Source organism: Metschnikowia bicuspidata (assembly GCF_001664035.1).
Source record: "Metschnikowia bicuspidata var. bicuspidata NRRL YB-4993 chromosome Unknown METBIscaffold_3, whole genome shotgun sequence".
In the NCBI taxonomy this organism is placed as follows: Eukaryota; Fungi; Ascomycota; class Pichiomycetes; order Serinales; family Metschnikowiaceae; genus Metschnikowia; species Metschnikowia bicuspidata.
The window spans coordinates 731,671-755,116 of record NW_017387733.1 but is presented as its reverse complement, the minus strand read 5'-3'; the positions used below and the strand labels follow the sequence as shown (position 1 = coordinate 755,116).

Below are 23,446 nucleotides of genomic sequence, written 5' to 3'. Positions count from 1 at the left end.
TTTTCTTTGGCCTGCTTTTCTTTGGCTTAATTTTCTTTGTCCTTTTCTTTGGCTTAATTTTCTTTGGCCTGCTTTTCTTCGGCTTAATTTCCTTTGGCCTTTTCTTTGGCCTGCTTTGGCCATAGCTGATGCTGCTAAATTATTAATAAAAGAAACAATAATACCAACACATTCAGATAGATTAATATCATTTATTAGTCCTATAACAAGTTTAATATCTGCTTCATTATGTTGAACTGTTATACCTTTTGGTCCAGGAATAACAATAACAGATCATGAATATTAGAAGAGATATTCAAGGTTGCTTTGATAACATAGATCCTAATTGCTTAATCAATAATGTACCTATGCCTGAAAGATTTAAAAAATTTATAAATACTATTTATTTCTAACTTTTAGCTTTCAGCCTAAGGATATAATATAGTTCTTGATTTTAAGTTAATCATGAAATACATTTGATTCATTCATTAGAATGGCGGTTAACTGAGTTCTCTTTGTAATGTTTATAATCTTAAAGGATGATTCCCTTTCAATTAAGGTCTTAGTTACGTACATTCTGAGTTTATATTTTAACAAATATATATAAGGAAGGAAAAGTAAGTTAAGAATAACTCACAAAGGAATAGCTAACAGTTAAAAATAAAGTATTAGATTAAACTATAAGTATTTAATAATCATTCTTTAGGTAATTCATTTATCAACTATTTTATTTAAACTCAGTAAGTCTCCTTTATTATTTTCAATCTTACTCCTGCTTTTCTTTGTCCTGCTTGGCTTTCCCATTGAATCCCCGTGAGTCTGTCTTGGCCAACTCATGTCGGACGACCCGGGCTTCCAGGGCCAAGGACGAGGATTTTGCACCCATTGATACTGCACCGGGGCCATGGCGGGAGGCCCACCAAATAGACAATCCGCCCGTTTTCCTTCCCACCGCCCTTTCAGCTTCACGGACTTTGCTTTTCTCTGGAACCCCGCTTTTGCACGGACAATCTAGTGCTACCGAGAGTCGTATACTAAAGAACCTGGTACGAGAAAACCGCGCCGCAGTGCGTCGTCTCTAATACATATGCAAATACCAGCAGGAATAATCACACGACACGTACCCACAGTTTATACAAATCACTGGGTATTCACCGCCGCCCCTGGCTACTCGCCGTCCCTGTTTTCTTTAAAAGTCACCTTTTTTTTCCGTGGGGCGCTTTGAACCAAAGGCATTTCACTACATCAGGGTGCTTTAACTAAAGGCATGGCCCAGGGTCGAGGACTAAATCAGAGGGCGTGTCTAACTAACGGCCCTTTTGGTTCAAATCTATGTGTCTGTATATAAGTCGGATTCATCACGTTTATGTTATTTATTACCCTTTAGCCCATATCAATATTTCACTATTCCTCAATCAGAAGAAAGATACAGAATATTCTTTATATTAAATCTCGTCAAATCATGGCCCTGTATTGAGGCATATCCCAGCTTCATCCCGTTTACATCAGCTATCACCCTTAGAACCATATCACTATTTTACCATCAGTCAATCAGAATAAAGATATTTTTATAAACTGGGACGTATGTCAGATCCATTAAATCCATATTGTTTACACCCTTTAGCCCCATGTCAATATTTTACAATTACTAATATAAATATAAATTAGAACATCATTTACACCCTTCAGATCCATGGCCCTGTACTTGGACATATCTCAGCTTCCTCCTATTAATATCAGTTATCACCCTTTGAAACCCTATTAATGTTTTTACTATTATGCGGTAAGACTGATGGAGAACATCTCAAATTGGATCTCTTCATATCCATGGCCCTATACGTGGACATATCTCAGCTTCATCCCATTTACATCAGTTATCACCCTTTAGGACCATGTCAATATTTCGCTATTACTCAATAAGAATATAAGTTTTGTCAAATCCATTACATGCATCTTGTTTACATCCTTTTATAACCATATCAATAATTTACCATCACTCAATCAGAATAAAGATTTTTTTCATATTAAATCTCGTCAGATCATGGCCCTACGTTGGCTGCGGCCCGGGCGCGCGGGCCTCACTGGACCAAGCGATTCTCCCCCACCAATATAAATAATACCCAATAATATAAATAATATCCCACAGCCCCAGCAACTTTGCAAGAACCCAAATTCCACAAACTCACATATCTACACACGTGCAAAATATTCCCGGCACCAAAAAATGCCAGCACCCGCCGTTTCTTCTCCTGGCGCCCGCCCTGTTCCTATTTCTATCCTCGCCCTCGCCCTGATCGGCCCTCGCCCTAGAGGGCCTCTGGCCCCGGTCCACATACACACCTCGCAACTCACGCCAACCACGTCTTCTTCTTCACCACCCAAAATGGTACGCATGACTGCCGCGGATCCGTCCAAACGCCCGCAGAATATACTAACCTCTAGTCGGCGCTCTTCAATTTCCAGTCGTTGCTTCTCGTCATCCTCTTGGCGATCTGCACCTGTACATACGTCCATGCCACCTGGCCCGCCTTGCTAGACAAAAACAAGAGCGGGGCGCTTGGCGTGTTTTGGAAGTTTGCCCGTATCGGCGAGCGGCTCAGCCCGTACGTGGCGTTGGGGTGTTTTGTGATGGCCTTCAATGTCTTGAGCGCATGAGTGTGCGGCTGCTGGAGACCTCGATTATGTAGTAATGAACAATGTTGTGAGGCCGTTTTCCACCGCTGCCTGGTTCTTCTCTGTTGGCTGTTGAGTAGCCGACTGTTTACTCAAATGGTTCACTTGACTGTGTGAGGAATGCTGGGTTTAGGATCATGAATGGGTCAAATCTGGTGGGATTCTAGCTGAAGAGCTCACCAGAACACACCACCTAAGAGACACGCCGGAACACAGCACATTGATGTATTGTATTGAGGCTTACTGATCGAGAACATGTTGCACTGTGGCTTACTGAAACACAGCTTAGGCATGGGAATACCTCGCTCAAGACAGCTATTAGTCATTATCACTTCACTGAATGGTGCCCATTGTCATACTTCACTGAATACAGCTAGTAACCATGGTTATACCTCACTGAATACAGCTCATTAGGCATTGTCATACTTCACTCAATACAGCTATTAGCCATGATTATACCTCACTGAATACAGCCCATTAGGCATTGTCATACTTCACTGAATACAGCTATTAGCCATGATTATACCTCACTAAATACAGCCCATTAGGCATTGTCATACTTCACTCAATACAGCTAGTAGCCATGATTATACCTCACTGAATACAGCCCACTAGGCATTGCCATACCTTACTGAATACAGCTAGTAGCCATTATCATGCCTCACTGAATACAGCTATTAGCCGTACCTTAGATACAGCTATCATCCAATATCCTCACTTAAACAGGCATTAGCCATTATCATGCGCCGCGAAAAAAGCACATTCACGGACCCGGGATCATGGCACGCCCTACACTCCCCACACGGCCCGCACCCCTACCGAAACTCGTAAAGCTCGTTCACAGCGTTGCAGAGAACAGGCGTGCGCTCGTTGCCCACGATCCGCTCCAACGCCGCCGCGTCCCACTTCGAGTAGAGCGTCTTCACAAAAGACAAGTCCACGTCCGCCTGGCCGTTGTATATGGACTTGCCCACGAAGCGCAAGAGCTCCTTGTAGAACTGCGGGTTCGCCGGGGCCTCGTACACCAACACGTTCTTGACGCCCGCAAGCTCGTAGCGGCGGAAGTGGTGCAATCTCTCCGTGTAGAGCAAAAGCTTGGTCTTGCCCGCCGCAAAGTGGTGGCGGGCCCGCGACACCTTGGGCCGCGACAGGTACTCGTCGATGGACGCAAAGTCGAGCTTGGTGTGGCGCTTCATGTGCGCCTTGACACGCACGTAGTCGAAGTACGACGGGATGTAGATGAGGAGCCCGTCCTCGTAGGACAGCTGCTTGGTGACCGCGGGGAGCACGGCGTTGACAAAGAACTTGAAGCGCGCGTCGTGGCTCGTCTGCGGGTCCGGCGCGTCGAAGCGCTGGAAGATCTGCTTGATCTTCAAGCCCACGGAGTTCATGATGCACGTCTGGGCCGTGACCACGGGGCGGAAGCGCGCCTTGCCCGCGAGGTTGGCGGAGCGCGAGAGCATGCTGTTGACGTTGGGCGTGAGGAACTCGCAGAACACAAGCGTCTGGCGCAAGTAGCGGGCCTGGTCGTTGATGGCCCACATGCGGATGCGCGAGAAGTCCGCGCCGTGGGAGTTCTTGGGGATTCGGTTGACGTACCTGAGCACCGTGGCCACGTGGTCCCAGTTCTGCATCTCGATCTGGTTGGCGTGGTCCACGACCAAGACCTCGATGGACGACAAGAAGTCGTACTCGCGCTTGGCCTGCTTGGGGTCCTCGAGGATCATGGACAAGCCGAGCGGCGACGCCACCAACACGTCCGCGTTGAAAAACGACGCGTAGAGCTTGACGGTCTTGCGCGTGAACTTGATGCCCACGCTGAAGAAGTCGCTGGAGTTGCCCTGGAACATGCGCCGGAAGTCCGCGGGCTTGGTCTCGGGCGGCATGCCGTCCTGGAAGAACTGCAGCTTGAACTTCCTGCGGTTCTCCTGCTGCTCCGCGCCGGAGAGCCGGATGAGCTGCTCCACCACCTCGTACGCGGCGTGGCGCGTGGGCAAGAGAATCAACGCCTTGGGCCGCGTGAAGCCCTGGTCGCGCAACTCCGGCTCCGCGGCGCCGGGCGCCAACGTGCCGTTCCGGAGCGCGTCGCCGTACGCGCGGAGCTTGTCGTTGTTCTTCAAGATCCGGTCACGCGTCTTGAACGTGTGGTTGAGCACGTGCGCGATGTAGAGCTTCTGGTACGCCGTGTTCGTGTGCAGCTGGCACGCGAAGCTGACGTCCCGGTACTCGAGCATGCGCCGGAGCACCGCCGCGTCGAGCGCCGTGAGCGCGTCGCCGTGCTGCGCCAAGTACCCGGCCCGCACCCTGTTTTTGACCGTGGCGAAGCTGCTGAACAGGCCGCCGCCGTCCACACGGCCGCTGCCGAGGGCGCCGCCGGGCGGCTCGTGCACCTGCGCCACGTACGCCGGGCTGCCGAACTCCGTGCGCTCGGCAAGCGGCCACTTGTGGCCGGCCGCGGCCTTGCTTTTGAGCTCGATGGCCGAGTCCGAGACCAGGTTGAAGTGCGCCTCGAACGGGTCGCAGGCAGGCGCGGCCCCGGGCGCGTCGTCCGCGTCGGAGGACGCGCCCGCGTCAGAGTCCGTGTCGGAGTCCGGGTCATCCGCGAGATTGGCGCCGGCATTGATGTCGTCGTCGGCACCCGGCGCCAGGGGCCGGTCCGTGCGCCGTTGCTCGGGGCTGCGGCGGCGGATCGGCGCCGTTTTTTGCTCCGCCGTCAAGAGCGTCAAGAGCGCGTCGTAGGCCTTGCCCTCCTGGAACTTGGGCGGCGCCGGGGCGGCGGTGGCGGGCGCCGCCAGCTCGTCTTCCAGCAGCGACGCGGGCTCCACGGCGTCTTCCGCGGCGGGCGCGGGCCGGCGGGCGGTGCGCGTCACGTGCCGGAGCTGCTGCCGCCCGTGGTTGGGCCGGTGCTTCTTGGCGCCGGCGCCGGGGTTTTTTGCGCGTGTGGCGGGGTGTTTTGGAGGTGCCATGGAGATGCCGTGGATGACTGGAGGGCCGGTGCGATGACTTTTCTGCGCGCAGGGCCGCGCTGCGCGTGGGGCCAAGCTGTGCCAGAGGCAGGCGCCGGTTCTGGGGCCGCGCTGGGGGAAGACGGCCTGGCCTCGGCCTTGGATGCGAAAAAGGGCGTTTTTTTTTTGGGCGGCGGCTTTTGGTTTTTTGGGCGGCTTTTGGCTTCTTGGGCGGCTCTTGATTTTTCGGGCGGCTCTTGTTTTTTGGGCGGCTCTTGTTTTTTTGGTTGCCGGGGGCGGGGTGCTTTGGGGCACGGGTAAGCTGTTTGGTGCTGTCTGCAGTGGGGCCGGGGCCAGGTGTGCTGGGGCCAGGTTGCGCGCGGGCGGCCTGGGTGGCTCTGTTCGGTGCTTGTTGTGTGTTTAGTTTTTCTGGGTGGATTCTGGGTATTTTGTCTTTTTCTGGGTGGTTTGTCTTTTTCTGGGTGGTTTGTCTTTTTCTGGGTGGTTTGTCTTTATTGGGTGGTTTGTCTTTATTGGGTGGTTTGTCTTTTTCTGGGTGGTTTGTCTTTTTCTGGGTGGTTTGTCTTCTTCTGGGCGGTTTGTCTTTTTCGTCTGTTTCGTCTATTTCGGGTGTTTCGTCTTATTAGTCTCTTTTATCTTGTCTTTTGGGTAGTTTCTCTTTTTGGTATTGTCTTGTCTTCTTTGCATTATTTGTCTGTTTCGTATGTTTTGTCTTGTCTTGTCTTATTTGTCTGTTTTGTCTTGCTTCTCTGTTTTGTCTTGCTTGTCTGTTTCGTCTGTTTCGTCTGTTTTGCGTGTTTCGTCTTATTTGTCTGTTTTGTCTTGTTTTGTCTTATTTGTCTGTTTTGTCTTGCTTCTCTGTTGTGTCTTGCTTGTCTGTTTCGTCTGTTTCGTCTGTTTTGCGTGTTTCGTCTTATTTGTCTGTTTTGTCTTGTTTTGTCTTATTCGACTGTTTTTTTCTGTTTCGCCTTCTTTGTCTTCTTTGTCTTCTTTGTCTTCTCTATCTTCTCTGTATTAAAGTCTCTTTTATCTTGTCTTTTGGGTGTTTTCTCTTTTTGGACTTTCAGGTAGTTTGTCTTGTTTGTCTTGTTTGTTTTGTTTGTCCTCTTTGCCTTCTTGGCCTTATTTGTTTGTTTTGTCTGTTTCTCTTGTCTTTCGGGTAGTTTGTCTTTCGGGTAGTTTGTCTTTTGGGTAGTTTGTCTTTTTTGTCTTGTCTTGCTTGTCTTGCGTCTTGTTTTCTGTTTTGCCTTGTTTTTCTTGTTTGAGACTTTACAAATCCGAATAAGCAAAGTTGTAGAAATATCAAGAAAAGCTTTCTTTTCACTTCTTCTTTATCTTCTTCTTCGCCTTTTCTCTGTCTTTTTCTTTTCATGTTTTCTTTATCTTTTTTGGTCTTCTCTTTTGCCTTCTTCTTTTCATGTTTTCTTCTTCGTCTTCCTCTTTTCATCTCCTCTTCTTCTTCCTCTTCTTTTCCTCTTTTAACAATAAGATCAAGCTTTGAGGGAAATGAGTACCAATTGACGAAACAAATCAGGTTGTCTTTGGAATGTCCGGCGCCAAGAACCTTAAGAAATTCCGTACCATTTCTTGGTGCTGCCAAATTGACACGAAATGGCCGAAATCATATAGTGGTATTTCACATGCCAACGGAATCTTGATAAACCCACATATATCCATTTTATGTCTTCTTCGTCTTCTCGGTCTTCCTTTTTTATGGTTTCTTCTTCGTTCTTCTCTGTTCTATTCTTCTCTCTTTTTGTCTTCTTTGTCATATTCTGTGTACGTCCCTGCCCTTTTGCCCTCTCGTTCTGAATCTTCTCCTTTGGATTGTTCGTCCTTGTTCGGTCCCTCGCCCCTCAAATCTCGAGCACCTACAGCCATCAATTCCTCTTTTTTCTTTTCTGTCCCCATCACATTCACCCATTGGCCCTTGCTGGCCTCTCGGCCCTCACTTATTCTATGTGGTTCTTTGTGACATGCGGCTTATCGTACAAGCCCGGATCAGCGTGCTTATAAGCGCATTGCATTCATGCAATTCTGTTGACTTCACCAGATACAATTCTGCTGATTTCCACCAGATAAAATTCTGTTGACTTCACCAAATACCCGAGCAGAAAAGCAGTTCTTGATTAGCCTTCTCCGTTTTGTCCACATGAACGTATTCATAAGGCGTTTCTCCAGATTAGTGATATTCAGGATGTAAACACCTATCGTCCGCGCGAAGCCCCCTAGTTCAACCGGTGAAGTATCTTAAATGTTAAGTTTGATATCACAGCTAACGAAAATAATATTCATTATACTGGCTTTCAGGTATAGAAGGTGGAACTTTTTTATAGGATAAGAGGTGTTTCAAACACAGACTTTACTTATGGTGCATCCTCTTTCATCAGTTGCAAGGGCACCTATGTGTATAGTCACATTGGCTGTTTATTTTACTCTCCTGACTACATGCGTTCTGGTCCAGCTCGTGGTTTTCATCTTGTCTTCCTTGTATAATCTTTATTTTTGGTTTCATCGATCAAAAGTTATACGATGAGAATTTGAAGGTGGAATCTCTTACTTATCCGTATCATTTTGTACCCGTACATCAACTAGAAAATCAGCATTGCTCAGTTTTATGGGTGGTGCTTTGTTTTAATAATTTTAGGTATGAATATGTATTTTTGTATCACTGTTGTTTCCTATACTATTCAATTTTTACCGCCTCGTACACGAATAGCACTTTAGTTTATTGGCTATCATATTATAATAAGCAGCTATGGATATTTACATATTTCCGTGTCTTATTAGCAATACCTAATCCTCTTTGTTCTTATCCTTTATAACCAACCCATTGAAATCCTTCTTAGGGGTACAAACTTCACTTTGAGATTGAAATTGATGACTATTTCCCGTTGGTGTTCAAATTGTTCGTTGCTTTCAAAATGCTTCAATAAAACAGCTGTAGACTTTGTGACCCAAAACTTGAAACTCTCTGAGAGACAGTGGTCACTTTGTGATTCGTTTACTTTGGATAATTATTGCTCAGCCAATTAATACTGCCAAAAGACCTCAAATAAAACTCGCTGAAGTTGATATGTATAGTATACATAATAGACTGCAATGAATCAAGATGGGCTTAACAAAGTTTTAATCACCTAGCTCTTCAATGGAATTTGGATGCTTTATATCCCCAAATATAGTACACATTCAAAACACCAGTTGTGTTTTATTCCTCAACTGTGATATGATTTTAAACACAAACTACGCGTTAGTGGCGACAAGATGCTGACCACACTCCTTGAAAGGTATAACTAATATCAGCGTCATAAATGAGGGCCCATTATATAAAAGTATCTTAAATCATATCAGTTCAGAATTAGTCTCAAGTGATGTTTAGATTTGATAGATAATTAATTTACCTGAAGTTTATGGTACCAGGTCCATACATCCATGTACTTAAACAATTTGAAGGGCATTTCACATCTTCCTTCACAATCTAGGGCGATTGCACAAGCACCTTCTTAAAAACTTGGATATTGATCACTTGTAGCTTTAATAGACTGTCGGAAAAGAACTACCTATCTTTGTTTTATGGTTGAGAGTCTTTGGGAATAGTACCCTCAGCTGTTGAGGAAACAAGAGAGCCTCAAATTAATGTTGAGTCAAAATGTAACGTTCTGGAAAACAGCGACAAACAAAATGCAAACAAAGTTTAAACATGCTGTGGTTCAGCTGTCTGCCGAAGCATCCCAAAGCAGTTTTTTATTCGCATAATGACAGTTCACAACTCAGAGTTGGAACTTCCGCTTAATTGATCTTCACAAGACATGAAGCCTACACTCAAGAGATATGAAATACTCTAATTTTGAAAAAAAGAGTCGAGTAATGAAATTATTTTACACTGGTGTCAAAAATTTATCTTGGAAGTTATTTCACAGCAAATACTTCTAGTGAAATACAGAGCTACATATCAGCACTATGTAAGATCTCACAGGCACAAGTCTAACTATGATATTCAAATAATTCTATGGTGGTAGGCCATATCACCGTCAGCAAACACACTCTCTTGTATGCTATAATATATGTGGCACAAACTCCGTCCCTAATTCACTCGCTAACAAAATTACAGACTCAATCAAACAATCTCAACTGTGAGACTTCGGGAGCAGAACTGCAAGGCATTTGTCTATTTCAAGAGCTTTTAGCTTCTTTAATTTGGGGAGCAAGAAATAGGTGAAGAGGCTTTAATCAAAACCTCCTCCTACGGACAAAGTGATTGACTCGAACTCATACTCAACTATGAGGCAAATGCGCTAATTTCAGTTAAAGTCATCAGTACGAGTTGTAAGTCTGTTTATAAAGGATGTATCCAATAGGTAGCAGAGTTTCTTTAACTGGGAATGAGCAGAAAACATACACAACAAACCAGGGCAGCAGTTTGGATAGTGATCTTGGCACCAGAGCTCTTTCCATAAACTCCCGCCCCTCCACATAATCCAAATTAATATGTGTGGGGCTCAACATATGTGGAAAAAAGTCTGATCCGGCATTTTGAGCATGCTAAGATTCCTTTCACCTTTTTTCCGAACGAGTAAATGTTCTTAATCCTGATGGACACAAAAGTGACAATCAATTACCAACAGAATGGGGCAGACTTTAACAGATGTCACATAGCTATAATGTCAGTCCCGACCCGAAGACTGGCTCATTCATGCCGTAGTCTAAAGGAATTCCTATTCACAAAGAAAAAGGCTGGAGCAAAAGACATATTATGTCAATCGCTCAAGTAAGCAGCTCACGAATAGTAATTACATCGAGATGGGAATTTTTCCGTGATGACCACAAAGACAGAATCTCAAGCAAAAGAAACCTTCGTGCTTTGGATCTTACATAGATGCTGCGGGTTTATATACCTCGCGTACGATTTCAGTCACTGAAACAAAAGAAACCCACACGAGCATGTCACTTTCGTCCAGAGAGAAAATTGCACGTTTATGAATGTAGGCAAAACAGATACGGCTCATATGCACCTATCTGCTCAACGATACTTTTCTATTGTGAATCATGTTTCTCGGCTAATTTTATACGTATGCTTCGGATGCACTAAAGGACCTATGGAGCTGCGCGTTCACCGAGGATGAAAAATAATCAAGCCCATCTTACCGCTAGCCACCGCTAAACATGGAAGTTAAAAAGAAAAAAGTTCAATGTATTTTGGCGTGACTTTTTTGGAGAGGGATGTGAGTTTTCATGGGAATTTGTGGATATCCAATTTTTACAAAGGATACTTTCGTCACTAATTAATAGACATTTGCGCGAAACTCACTACTAAACACATACTATGAGCCACTCTTCATACCAAAAAGCTGTTCATGATTTCCTGTGCCTTACCTAAGGCCTCATTTATGAGCTAGATCCGTGAAACTAAAACTTCAAAAACAGACTCATGTGCTCGCCGTCTGGTAGCATATACCACCTGGCATTGGGGCAATTCATTATGTACCTCTAGGGATGTCCCCAAACCTGAAAACCCATAAGATAGACTTACAAAACACAGCCATGCTTTTGTAACAAATGAGGTGAGCCACAGTAAAGCACAGTAAGCCATTATGAGCCATAGTCAGCCGTAGTCAACCATAGTAAAGTACAGTAAACCATAGTAAACAATAGTAACCATAGTAAACAATAGTAACCCTAGTAAAATCATAGTATATCGTAGCCACCATAATATACCATAGTATTAGCAAGCCACAGCAGATGCAGTAAACCACAGCAAATGCAGTAAATTACAGCAAACCACAGCATTCAGGTGTCCCCATTATAACTGGATATCCGACCACGTGACGGACCTGGCCCTGGCCCACCATAGCTAGTGCGCGCCCTGCCTGCTCTGCCATCAGCGGCCATATTAACTAGTGGCTCTAATTTCTGCGGATGCTGCCCGCGAAAACCCGCTCTTTTTTCTGGACCAGTGACTTCTTATCCCCTGTAATTTCCTGCCCCCTTCTTTGCCTACTAGTTGCGACTTTCTTCCTCGTGCAACTTTTTTTTTCTCTACTCAGAATCACTTTTTATACAACCACGGCTCCCAATTGTCGCTTAACATTGTGATTTGCAAACGGCCTCCACATACACATCCCGGGACGCCACAACCTGGTATATTCAGTTGCCCACGCCCCTTCACAAAAAGCCAGCGGGTACTTGTCCCTCCGCATTTTCCCTCCGCACTTTTCCCTACACACTTTTTTCCTCTTTTTTCCCTACACACATTTTCTGCGCGGCCCGGCTCCTGTGATTTCCGCACAATCCAGAAAAAAAAAGAAAGACGTGTTCCATGCCCTCCACGTGATATGAGACAGATCAAACACTACATCAAGTCGGTGCTCTCATTCACGTACCTCGCGCTCGTGGTGCTTACGATCCCATTGGCCTTCGATGTGGGCGGCGTGCCCTGCGGCTTGGCGTACTCGCTCTTTATCATGCTGCTCCACTTCTTGCTCACCACAGTGCGGTTGTTGTCCCACAAGTTCCCGGTGTTGGCCGTGTTCAACGGCTTTTTCTACGCCCAGCATCTCTTGCTTCCGAGCATCTTGATGTTCTTCCTCCTGTACTGCGCAGAGAAAGACGTGGCAGAGGTGCCCGTCATCTTCCTCTGGCGATACCTCCTAGTGCACCTGACGCTTGTGTTCACTGTTGCAGAGGGTTTCTGCTCGCTCTTGTTGATCCAAGCCATCAGCCAGACCTTGGAATGGCTTACGGACTACAAGTCCGATAGCTGGCTCTTCGTGTCCCTCATTGGCAGCGGCACCACCATCACCGGTGCGCTTTACTTCTTGTACAGAATCTACATCAGCCCGTTCACCTTGGACTTGGGCAACGCTTCCTTGTTGGGCCTGTTCCTCACCTTGACTGTCGGCTTGGGCTTGTACGGGATTGTATCGAAGAAGGGCCTGATGATCGAGTCCTCCTTGATCTTCGCCTACATTGTTCGCTGCATCTACGAGACCTTCCCTCTGCTCTCCCAGGATGCCACGCAAACAATCACCTTCCTATTCACTCAGACCACAAACAACTTGAAGAAGGAGCTTGTGAAACTCCCATACCCAGTTGCCGAGAAGATCCTGTCTGCATTGCCCGTTTTTGCGTCCAACATCCCCCACTCCTTCACCACGATCTACAAGTTCTTCATCTCAGCGGTGCAGAAGTTGACTTTGCCTGTGTTGATTAACTTGGCCTACAGAATTGGCGTCTTTTATGCCGCGACGAAAATCATCCCGTCCGTGTACCACGGGCTCCCATACTCACCCCCAAGAACGCCGCAGATCCGCTCAAGGCAAGTCTCTTCGTCTTCAATACCCTCCATACACCTTGCCGACAAAGACTCTGAGGCTAGGAGAGATCTACTGCCCACCAGAGCAGCTCATCACCCGAAGCGAGATCCGCCATCTACAATCATCAAATTGATCTATGCATACTCCCCATGTATCATCATTGCCGTGTACACGCATTTGATGTTGCTGTACAAAGGTGAGCTCGGCAATGAACTTAAGCTCTGGGGCTGGTGGGCCGGCGCATCGGAGGACAGCGTGTTCACTGTGCATCCTTGGCAGTTCTGGAACTGGATCAACATGGCCACCACGCTATTTCTCTACATGGCCGAGTTGGCTGGTAACACGGGAAGCACCAATTCTGCCATGACCAGTCACTGGAAAGTTGACTGATGACTGAGTGATCTTTCGATAACACCGGATGGTTTTGAGGTGTCGAGTCTCGTGAAACCTCGTATACTTAATGACATCTTGCTGGCAAACAAGATAACTGTACTATAATCTAATACCTATTCAATTTGTACCAAACACAGAATACAATAACAAGACCAGAAAAAAACTATCCGAAAACTATTCAAGCGATATTATCGGGATTACAGCCGGTGAAAACTTCAGAAACGTTTGCAACTCTCGTCCACGAATGATAACCAGCCATCTTTCCAGACTGTGAAACCTTCTCGGAGCTTGACTCTATGTTTGCTTTGATATCTCATCATAGTAATCACTGGCGAATAGTCCAGACAATACATCCCAAATCGTGGCGGTAATTTTGACTGTCAACAGAGAAAAAAAATTAAAGCCCGGTACATTTGACTGCACACGTCCCTAATAAGAACAGCAAGCTTTTTCGAAAAGGGTGACGTCCAGAGACAAGAGTGAGCTCCATTGTGTTAGCCACCCGATACGGTGGCCGTTTGCTATAACTATCGTTTAGGATTCACAATCCCATTGCCGAAAGAAACCTCAATCCTCCATGAAGAACCAAGGGAACACAAAGTCAAGGAACCCCAAGCCCAACTGAATACGCCAAAGTCCCTTATGCAAAAAAACTCTTGTGCAGAATGTCTGCCAGGCATATTTTCAAAGCCCTCACTATGCCATTGACATGAAGCCAACAAGACCCAAAAGGGGTTAGCAGGAGAAGGGAGTTACAAGAAAACGGCCTGACGACTATCCAGCAAAAGACCTTCAGTGCAGAACTTAGACATACCCAGCGAGATGGGCCCCGACAGAGTGTGAACGGGTTTTAAATTCCGCTACGTTTCCGTTATCGCGGCCGGAGACTTTCCCCGAAGCAGTAGTGTCGAGACACTGCGGCACGGTGGCCACTTAGTCAGCTTCGTAAACAAACCTTTGTCTCTGAACGTGGGAAAAAAGGAAGCGAGAATCCAAAGGGCATCGAGAGTCTTATATAGTGGAAAATTCAGCAGGACGTGCATGAACCGATATCACGCGCGGCACATTTGATGAGGGCTGGCGAGGTTCAGGACGCCCAGCAGCGACCGATAAATGTCGCGTTCGTCCGGAAACAAAAGTATTCCGGACTCGATGTCTCCGTGGAAAATAGCGGCCATGGGCCGAAATAGCAATTGTAGCGCTGGCTGAAGCCGCAATGTGTGCTTTGCAACTGTAGGAGCAGGCCACCCCCTTCTCGATGAAACTGTAACGGCGGGAATATATGGCTGGTCTGGGTATCGTAGCGTTTCCCGAGAATTCTAGGGAACCGTGCATGAAGCGTTGTCGGAGCCTGTATCTGCAAGGACCAGTGCCATAGATGAGTAGGGTAGCGAAGCTCAACAAGACGAACCTTGCAGACTGACTCGCAGGGCATCTCATGCGTGGCAGGGACACGTCTGTCTCCCGGCAGGCCCGAGTATTTGATGCGGCGAGAAATGCTATCATTGTTTCTGGGACGGTGGTCTTGAGAATGGGCGTGTACTCTTCTATGTATTTCCAGGAGTCGGCGAATGCTCTCGGGAAAACATCTCTGTGAGCGCGCAGGAAGACTGCTGACGACCCCTGCCGGCGGCCAGGAAGACCGAGGCGCGTGTGAGGAGGGCCTTCGGGCACGCGCGCAGACACGGTGCTCCGGCTGCGCAGATGTCCCACCAGCCTCACGAAAACACTTCCATCAACGCCGTCGGAAGAAAGCTCGTGACGCGCTCGTAGGTGCGGGCGCCCGAGCCATAGTACACCACGGACGGGCCGGGGCGGGTCGCGAAGACCAAGTCGAACAAAAGATGGTGCAAGCCCCGGAGCCCGTCGGAGCCGATGGACGGGCCCATGGCGGTGGAGCCCGCCTGCGTCTTCAGGAACGGCGCGCCGTAGAGCGCCTGCATCTCCGGCGACCAGCTGCGCACCTCGGCGTCCACCACGGTGGGGCTCTGGGCGGCCTTGGCGGCGGGCAAGGCCCGCGTGCTGGAGAGATGCAAGTTGCCGAGGCGCACCTGTGTGACGGCGATGCCCTGCGGGCGGAGCTCCTTGGCCAACGTGGCAAAGAGGTCCTTGAGCGCGTTCTGGAACATGGCCTCCGCGCCGTGGTACGAGAGCCGGAGGCTGCTGACGATGGTCGGGACCACGGCGATGAGCTTCGCCTGCTGGCCGCGCACGAGGTCCACGAGCCCCAGCCCCAAGAGCCGCGGGTACACGGCCAAGCGCGCGAGCACCTTCTCCCAGGACGCCGAGGGCGTGTTTTCGAGCGGGCCCAACGGGAAGTAGAGGCTGGGCGCAAACACCACGGCCGCGAGCCGGAGGAGGTGCGGCTCGGCGCCCTGGAGCGGCACCACCTCCGCGCCGAACACCGCGCGGAACCGCGCCACGGCCGCAGCGGCGTCCCCGCACAAGTCCACGTGCCGCACGTCGTCCGTGACCGGGTTCTGCTGCACGTACCGCCGGTCCTTGTCGTCCATGAGGGTCACGTAGACGATGAAGCCGCGTTTCTCAAAGTCGAGCGCCACGAGCCGCGTCATGGGCTCCGTGGGCGAGCCCACCACAAGCACCACGTCCCGGCGGGCGCCGTTGGGCAACTTGGGCACGCGCCGCCGGCGCGGCCGGCGGCTGCCGGCGGCCAGAAGCTGTTTGCGGCGCTGCGCCACGAGCCCGGCGAGCCCGAGCCCCGTGAAAACGGCGCCGAGAAGCGCGTGTTTGTGCGGCCGGGCGCAGCGGCCGAGCCGGGCCACAATGGACGCGGGTGGCGCCGCAACGGGGGGCGCAGACGCCCCGCCAAGGGGGATCAGGGGCAACGAGTCCCAGAGCGCGGCGGGATCGGGCCAGTTTTCGGCCTGCGCGTGGAGATATCGGGACGCGGAGTCGTACGTGGCGCGGAGCGTGGCGAGCGTGGCCAGAACAGGTTCGGCCACCATCGGAGGGGGGTATTTTGGGGGGAAAAGGGGGTGTTTTGGGGAGAAAGAGGAGGTGCTTTGAGGAAGAAGAAGGAGTAGTAGGGGGCTGCCGTTTGGCGGCGGGCGCGCGGCGGGAGGGGCGCGTCACGTGACGCGGGGTGCGCGCGCTTGAGGAGAAAAAAAGACGTGCCGGTCCCAGGAATCGAACTTGGGTCTGCTCGGCCACAACGAGCTGTACTTACCACTATACTAGACCGGCTTGTATGAATGTCCTTGATAGTGGACAGCAAAGTGGAAGCGGTTAGAAAGCTCGGGTTCGCGCCAGTATCTTGATGTGATCTTGAACTAGATCCGATGACCGCTGCCCCCTCATCCTTAGCGTGGGCTTTGTCCCCGTTTTATACAAAAAAAATGGAAAAGATGGGTATAGATGAATCTTCAAGAGAAGCGCCTGCTATGAGTAGGTTTTCGATGCTGATCATGCGAGAACAAGACGCACCGCTCTTCATCAACGACATGGCGGCGATTCAATCCGGTGCAGAACAAGGCAGTGAAATCCCTTGCGCCCGATATTTTTCAATCTGGCATTGTATCCCTTTTTAGTTCGCCGTGGAACGCTTAATGGAATTCCGATTGTTCATGAAAAGGCGGTGATGCATAGTATGTAATATCGTGCTTTCGCAGATGATGTTAATATCTACCTTGATGATAAGGGAGATTGTGCCAAAGCTGCAGCAATTATTTCGAGCTGCGAGCAAGCCAGCAGCCGTTTGCCAAGTGCGAGTATATCTAAACTTTCAGGCTTTGCTCCGCATTTCCCACGGCTCTCTCGAGACATTCTACCTTATCCGCAGTACATTCATGCCGACAATACGGGGTGGATTGGGCTCATTTCATCAATAACCTCCCATTCCGGTTCGTTCAATCGGGATACTATCTGCTGGCGATTATTGAGCGAGCACAGGGTAACGTGCAGTTTATCTGCTAAAAACTAGTTTATCAAGACATTGTCCAGTGTATGACCGCAAAGGAGTTGCAAGCCGTGGATGCTGGTATCAAACGTGTGTTTGCAGGCATTCGAAAAGAAGAGATATATGTCCGGCCTAAACATGGCGGATACAGACTCATAGAAATGAAAATACAAGTGCGTGCTCATACAGCTGGCGCTCTACGCTCGACACTCTCGACTGCACACGTTTGGTTCACCAAATTGCTCAAACTCAAAATGATACGTCACATGGTTAAACTTACTCGTGAAAATAGCCGAACTAGTATCAGACTCGGCGCGGGCCTATTATGGGTCGACTTTTGTATCCGACATGTTCTACAAAACCTATAATGGAAGTTCATCCCCAACGAATGTATCTATCTCGAAGCTTGGAAGGAATTTGTTGCAAGAACTCGTGACTTTCAACGACTGGTGTTAAGTACAATGAGGGAGCAACAGCTCTCTGCGTACACTGAAGTATTCGCTAGGCCTCATTCGAGCAGATTGAATATAAAACCTCATGAGATCGAAGCAATACAAGATACGGCGCTTCTTTCATTGAGCCGGCGCAAACAACAAGAACTTCTGCCGCTTTCCCGTTTCCTTGTGATAGGCCCGAGGTGAAGGCGATGAAACGCTGGCGAAAATTTGGGAAAAAATTATACAAACAAGAATGGTCCGTACAAGAGATCTCACTGCCATCTATCTATTCAACCACGACTCCTATATTTCCTTTGATAAGAATGAATTTGGGGAGTCACTGATTGAATGGAGGCTGTGGTTGAACAGCTGTTATAGCGATCAAAAATAATCCACCTCCACAATGTGTATGAGATTGTGCACTTCTGGTGACAAAGGATCGGCTTTCAAGGTCCGATGCACTTAAGGAAAATGCTAGCTCCTTTAAATACTTTCTTTGACAATTAAAAAACTTAAGAAACCTTTATCGGCTTGTTAAAGTCGTTCGCAGGGTTTATATGCTAAGGGACCAGGAGGCAATGACAAATGCCGCTCTGTCAAATGAATTATGGCCACGTGCCCTTAGAAATATCCTATGGGACGATGGCATTCAGTTGATATTATTCAAGTGGTTGACGGTTATGGGCAGACGTCTTTTCAAGAGCAGTAAATTCTCTTCAGGAATTTCGTGAACTGGTGCTCGCGGCTTATCACCTGAGCCAATATTGCGATCTTTTATAGTTTTTTCTCTATAGTTTTTCATGTGTGGTGGGTTTTACATCCCTTCAGTAACACCCTATACTGATGTCTCTTTAAAGAAGAAAAAGGAAGAAAAAGTGGGGCAGGAGCTAGACTTCGCCAAGCTCATGGGTTTATATGATGTGTTGTCTCCAGCCGACAGCTCAAGAAACTCTCTGGAGAATTTTTTAAGATTAAATGGTTTATCCCCACAATCTTTAAGGTATACGCTCGAAGACGTGGCATTTTACAGGAGCTGAGCTCTTAAGTTTTCTTCAACCATCTGAGTCGAAGCAACTACTAAAAGAGACGTCTAGGATTTGATGACATACTATCCGATACGTAAACAACTGCTTGTCAAAAAGGACTGACCATGCCGGTATCAAAGAAAGGGAAGGGAACGGTCTCGATACCAGGCACATATCCGGGAGCTGCTTAAAGGGATTTTGTATTATTGTCTAGTTTGTTCCTCTAATCAGATGAATCTACCAAAAACAAAAAATGGACTAAATACCATATCTCTTGTCTGATGAACTGTCTCTGCCGAAATTGGACGACGAAGTGATGATTTGTTTTTGAGAAACTGGAATGACAAAGTATCAGCCAACAGCTGTGGTCACATATTGACAGGATGAGGGTTTTCAAGTATATTAAAGGGCGAGCGCTTCTGGCAGTCTGAAGATGGTGCGACTGGAATAATAACCTGCTTTCAGCGATCAATACTTTGTATGGTCACAAAGAGTTGGTCTATCATGGGTCAAACTCCTATCCGAGCCAACAAGATTCATAATCACTTAGATTGATTGCTCACTCCTGGTGAATTCATCGAAAAACAAAAACAAAAACAAAAAAATCCCTCTCTCAATTCAAAAAGACATGTGAATCGTGCTGTGTTCCCCTGAGCATATAAATGTATGCCATTAAAAAATGCGGAGATCAAGCCATGTCGGGATACGTCGTGGTACTCAAGGCAACAAGCACTTTCAACAATAAAACCTAGGATGTTTACAAAAATCCATGAGGACAGAATAAAGCAAAGGCTTATTATAGAGAAACCGTGATGCAAGCTAGCCGTGACTTTGTTCGAATCTGTTCTTTGATTTGCCAGCCATGAATGACAGACTAAATCCTGATGCAAGGGCAAAGTGCCATTGTGGTCTCAATACTTTAATTAAAAGAGATTTTGAGCCACTGTCCCCATACTTAACTTACGGCCATGAATAACAGGGACTGACTTGCCTCACTGCACACGCTCTGAGTGACTCAGAGACGTACCTAGGTTCCAATAGTAAGTAATTTAAATATAATAAGGTAAAAAAGAGGGGTATCTTTTAAGCCTCTTCCCAGAGTCTTGGAATATTGTTAATTTGATGAAGGTGAATCTCAATGCACTTCAAGCGGTCAATGCCAATTTGGAAATTCTTGGAAGAATCAATTTTGTGTGAAGAGCTTTTTAAGCTGAAGCCATAAAGAAATGAATTTGACTTGATTTGTTTTCACGGTCTTTGAAATTGATTTTGAGAGAATTAACAAAGCCTCTGAACCTGCCTCGGACATTTGAGCTGAAGCGATTTGAAGAGACTTTCTGGCTGAAGAATTGTATGTACCTGTTTCATCATCTAATTTAATCAAAACATACAAAAAGATATATAGATTATAGTTTCTCGTCCACGCCTATCGTTACTCATGGTATGGTACTTATTCTACACTATGTGAATGGAATTACACGCTATGCAAGTTTGATATTTTCAGCTCAATCCATGTAATATTTGGGACCGTGGATTGGATGTCCCAAAGATAGAGGATACCCATTCTAGAAGTTGATGACCGAGGCTCAATACTCAGACATCTCATAAGATTTATAAGGTAGCAAGAGCGGGTAGTGACCTGAAATTATGAAGCCTGTGGACAATGTACTAGATACCATGATAAATAACAAAGTAGCGATGAATTGGCAGCAAAACCAGACATCAAGTCCCAAATCGGGCATTTTGCACATGAAGCGGTGAAGATGCTAGTTCTATGGTACGTCTACTTTGGAAAGCCGAAACACTCTTATTTTTCAAAGGTCAAGTAGCCAGCTCTGAAATAAGCCCATTTTTTTGGGCTTCGAGGGGCGCCTCACTTATCTGAACTCTTAATCTGTTTCTTGAAAAGCTACGGAGATTCTTGTGGCCTTGTCAGCCTCTGGATGCGAAAATGCAATTTCTTTGAATCTTTAAGTCACACTAACTTTAATCAATATAGAAGTCGTTAGGGTCTTTATATGCTTGGTCAGAAGCACTTAAAACTTCTCAAAGTCAAATGACGATATTCTTTCTGCAAATCAGATTTTTGCTCTAAGCTTTATCTCCCTGACTTTAGTTGTAAGGGCTGGATGCTGACTGAATACCCGATGATTGGAAGGAAAATTATTTGGACGTCATCGGCAGGTGTGCAACTAGTCAGTTGCATACATCACCCGCAGCTCAAAAAGTATAATGAACGTCGTCATTTCAATTAGGCGACCGATGCAGGCCAAGGTCAAAGGATTCTGCCACAAATGACTTTCCCTAGAAATTAAATACTATGGGCAGGAAGCAGACTCTTGTAAGGCGATCGGCTCGGACGGTGCAAGTGAGACCAGCACAACAGCTATATATAGAACACATACCGCCATATAGAACTTCGAGACATGTATAGAAGGTGATCCTGGATCTTTTCATGCACGCATCCCAATGATGTTAACGAGCTACACTCGTAAATTGGAAATGCAAACATGATATGGACCGGCGACATATCAGGATACGGTCCGTCTTTGGACAGCCTGGTATCCCATATCACCTGCTTCGAGGTCGGACGAGCTCGAATCCACTCGAATCTGGACAGCGCACATCTGCTTACAGCATCATCTTTCTAAAATTTTTGATTTTCGATTGTTGGTTATGTCATGACTTTTCTATATTAAATGAATCAACAGATCGCCGGTTTACTCGCTCTCTCTGGCAAACTCCTTGTACATGTCCGCGTCTGGGATGGCTCCACAGATGGTCTCCACCATGATACCGGTGACCAAGTATGGGTCGATGTTGGAGGCAGGTCTTCTGTCCTCGAAGTAACCGAAGCCCTCCTTGGCAACGGATCTGGGGATTCTCACGGAGGCGCCTCTGTTGGCAACACCGGACGAGAAAGCGTCCATGGAGGCGGTCTCGTGACGGCCAGTCAATCTCATCTCGTTGTCCGAGCCGTACAAGGTCAAGTGCTCCTTGTGTCTCTTGGCCAACTTTCCAAGAGCATCCTCGATGTGCTTCATGCCGCCAGCCTCTCTCATGAGCTTGGTGGAGACGTTCGTGTGGCAACCAGCACCATTCCATTCTCCGGCCAAAGGCTTGGGGTGGAAAGAGATCTTGACTCCGAATTCCTCGGCGACTCTTTGCAAGAGGAAACGGGCCATCCACAACTCGTCTCCCATTTTGATTCCCTCGCAGGGTCCAACCTGGAATTCCCACTGGGAAGGCATGACCTCGGCGTTGATACCGGAAATGTTCACGCCCGCGTGCAAGCACGCTCTGTAGTGGGCCTCCACAACGTCTCTGGCGTAGACCTTGCCGGTTCCAACTCCACAGTAGTATGGGCCTTGAGGAGCGGGGAAACCGCCCTTGGGCCACGCGTAAACCTGGTCATACTGGTCGAACAAGGTGTACTCCTGCTCCAAGCCAAACCACACCTCCTCGTCAGAGTGTGCGGACATGAGCTTGGCACACTCGTGTCTGTGGTTGAATTTGTTGGGCGTGCCGTCGTTGTTCCAGCATTCCGTCAACACAATGATGTTGTCGCCCTTTCTGAAAGGATCAGGGTAAAAAGCAACTGGACGGATGTAGATGTCGGAGTCGTGGCCGGGAGCCTGGCCGGTGGAAGATCCGTCAAAGTTCCATTCTGGCAAGTCCTCGATAGACAGCGGCTTTTTGGACAACGTTTTGCACTTGGATCTGGTCTGGCCCTCGGAGTCGATCCAGACGTACTCAGCAAGGATCTTGCCTCTTTGGTCCAAATCAAGATATTTGGACAATATAGCGGTTTGTTCTGTGATGGACACCATGGCTAGTGTGTTTGTGGTTTTTTTTTGTAGATAAGAAGCCGCAAGAAAATGGGGCAGACTTGGTGGGTGCTTTTAGGGCGGGGCTAGCAGCAAAGAAAAGAGGTGATTAGCAGGTAATCGGACTGAAAACAGCAACAAAGAAGTGAGGAATTTGTTAGTGAAGCAAACAAAAAAAGGAAGCAAAACTTTTGGTGAATCGCAGCAAACACTGGTAATTAAATACCAGAAAAGGGAGGCCAGTCATTGCGACCTGGTGAGCACCGGCATATGCGCCGGTGCGATAAAGGACGCAGGCGCGGAAAAAGCAATACGCACCGGGCGTGATTGGGGAAACGTTTAGGCGGTCGGCCTGCACACAGCCGGGCTCTGCAGAAGAAGAATCCCGATAAGAGAAGTTCCCGCGACACGCACCTGCCTTGTCGGGATAGGCCAGGCGGAAGCCGGCGGCCGCGCTGGTTTGCGCTGCGCACCTGGCCTATCCGGATCCGCTCTTCCACGGCAGAGCGCCCAGGCGCGCAGTACGCTCTGGAAACCCCTGCCGAACCAGGAGACGTCAGCATTAATTGTCCGGCTAAGACAGGGGCGCTAGGGCTATTTTTACGTTACGGGGATTATTACTCATAGATCTCACCTGTCATATGCCATGTCAGGGCAGACTACACGTAAGGCCCCAACGAGTAGCATACCGTTCAGAAAGACAGTATATGGCAGAGACAAGTGTTGTGGCCGAGGAATACCAAAAAATAAAGATAAAAAGTATTACCCAAATAGTACGGAAGAAGTACAAGATCAAGCCGCTTGGCCGGTGAAAATCTCTCCTCGGAGATTCGAGCCGCGACCGAAAAGTGCACCTTCGCACATGATAAGATTTTTTTTTTTTTCGAAAACCTTGATTTTGGTTGTACCTTGGCCTT

At 47.8% G+C, this 23,446-nt stretch overlaps 7 protein-coding genes and 1 non-coding gene across 8 annotated transcripts; 3 read left to right on the top strand and 5 right to left on the bottom strand.

The window, feature by feature from the left end:
- Positions 1 to 2,178: 2,178 nt before the first annotated feature.
- Positions 2,179 to 2,634, top strand: METBIDRAFT_69240 (uncharacterized protein; the record flags this gene model as incomplete). The annotated part of the gene is made up of 2 exons (XM_018858376.1): positions 2,179 to 2,365; positions 2,422 to 2,634. Exons 1-2 carry the CDS (start codon positions 2,204 to 2,206, stop codon positions 2,632 to 2,634), a joined length of 375 nt encoding a protein of 124 aa, XP_018711601.1. The 5' UTR covers positions 2,179 to 2,203.
- An 833-nt stretch (positions 2,635 to 3,467) lies between these two features.
- On the bottom strand, positions 3,468 to 5,618 carry METBIDRAFT_78161 (rRNA-binding ribosome biosynthesis protein; the record flags this gene model as incomplete). The annotated part of the gene is made up of 1 exon (XM_018858835.1): positions 3,468 to 5,618. The coding sequence occupies one exon, from the start codon at positions 5,616 to 5,618 to the stop codon at positions 3,468 to 3,470; it is 2,151 nt and encodes a 716-aa protein (XP_018711600.1).
- A 502-nt stretch (positions 5,619 to 6,120) lies between these two features.
- Positions 6,121 to 6,973, top strand: METBIDRAFT_173856 (uncharacterized protein). The gene is made up of 2 exons (XM_018854710.1): positions 6,121 to 6,387; positions 6,446 to 6,973. Exons 1-2 carry the CDS (start codon positions 6,322 to 6,324, stop codon positions 6,779 to 6,781), a joined length of 402 nt encoding a protein of 133 aa, XP_018711599.1. The 5' UTR covers positions 6,121 to 6,321; the 3' UTR covers positions 6,782 to 6,973.
- Positions 6,974 to 9,587: 2,614 nt separating this feature from the next.
- On the bottom strand, positions 9,588 to 10,469 carry METBIDRAFT_31699 (uncharacterized protein). The gene has a single exon (XM_018855898.1). The coding sequence runs from the start codon at positions 10,122 to 10,124 to the stop codon at positions 9,933 to 9,935; it is 192 nt and encodes a 63-aa protein (XP_018711598.1). The 5' UTR covers positions 10,125 to 10,469; the 3' UTR covers positions 9,588 to 9,932.
- Positions 10,470 to 11,944: 1,475 nt separating this feature from the next.
- Positions 11,945 to 13,321, top strand: METBIDRAFT_42751 (uncharacterized protein; the record flags this gene model as incomplete). The annotated part of the gene is made up of 1 exon (XM_018857582.1): positions 11,945 to 13,321. A coding segment is annotated over one exon (1,377 nt), but the record flags the coding sequence as incomplete, so codon positions are not given.
- A 1,721-nt stretch (positions 13,322 to 15,042) lies between these two features.
- On the bottom strand, positions 15,043 to 16,290 carry METBIDRAFT_41527 (uncharacterized protein; the record flags this gene model as incomplete). The annotated part of the gene is made up of 1 exon (XM_018857414.1): positions 15,043 to 16,290. One exon carries the CDS (start codon positions 16,288 to 16,290, stop codon positions 15,043 to 15,045), a length of 1,248 nt encoding a protein of 415 aa, XP_018711596.1.
- A 166-nt stretch (positions 16,291 to 16,456) lies between these two features.
- Positions 16,457 to 16,528, bottom strand: METBIDRAFT_t125. The gene has a single exon. It is a non-coding gene; the product is annotated as a tRNA-His (tRNA).
- A 4,894-nt stretch (positions 16,529 to 21,422) lies between these two features.
- Positions 21,423 to 22,532, bottom strand: GLN1 (glutamate--ammonia ligase; the record flags this gene model as incomplete). Its single annotated transcript, XM_018857446.1, has 1 exon — positions 21,423 to 22,532. The coding sequence occupies one exon, from the start codon at positions 22,530 to 22,532 to the stop codon at positions 21,423 to 21,425; it is 1,110 nt and encodes a 369-aa protein (XP_018711595.1).
- Positions 22,533 to 23,446: the final 914 nt, after the last annotated feature.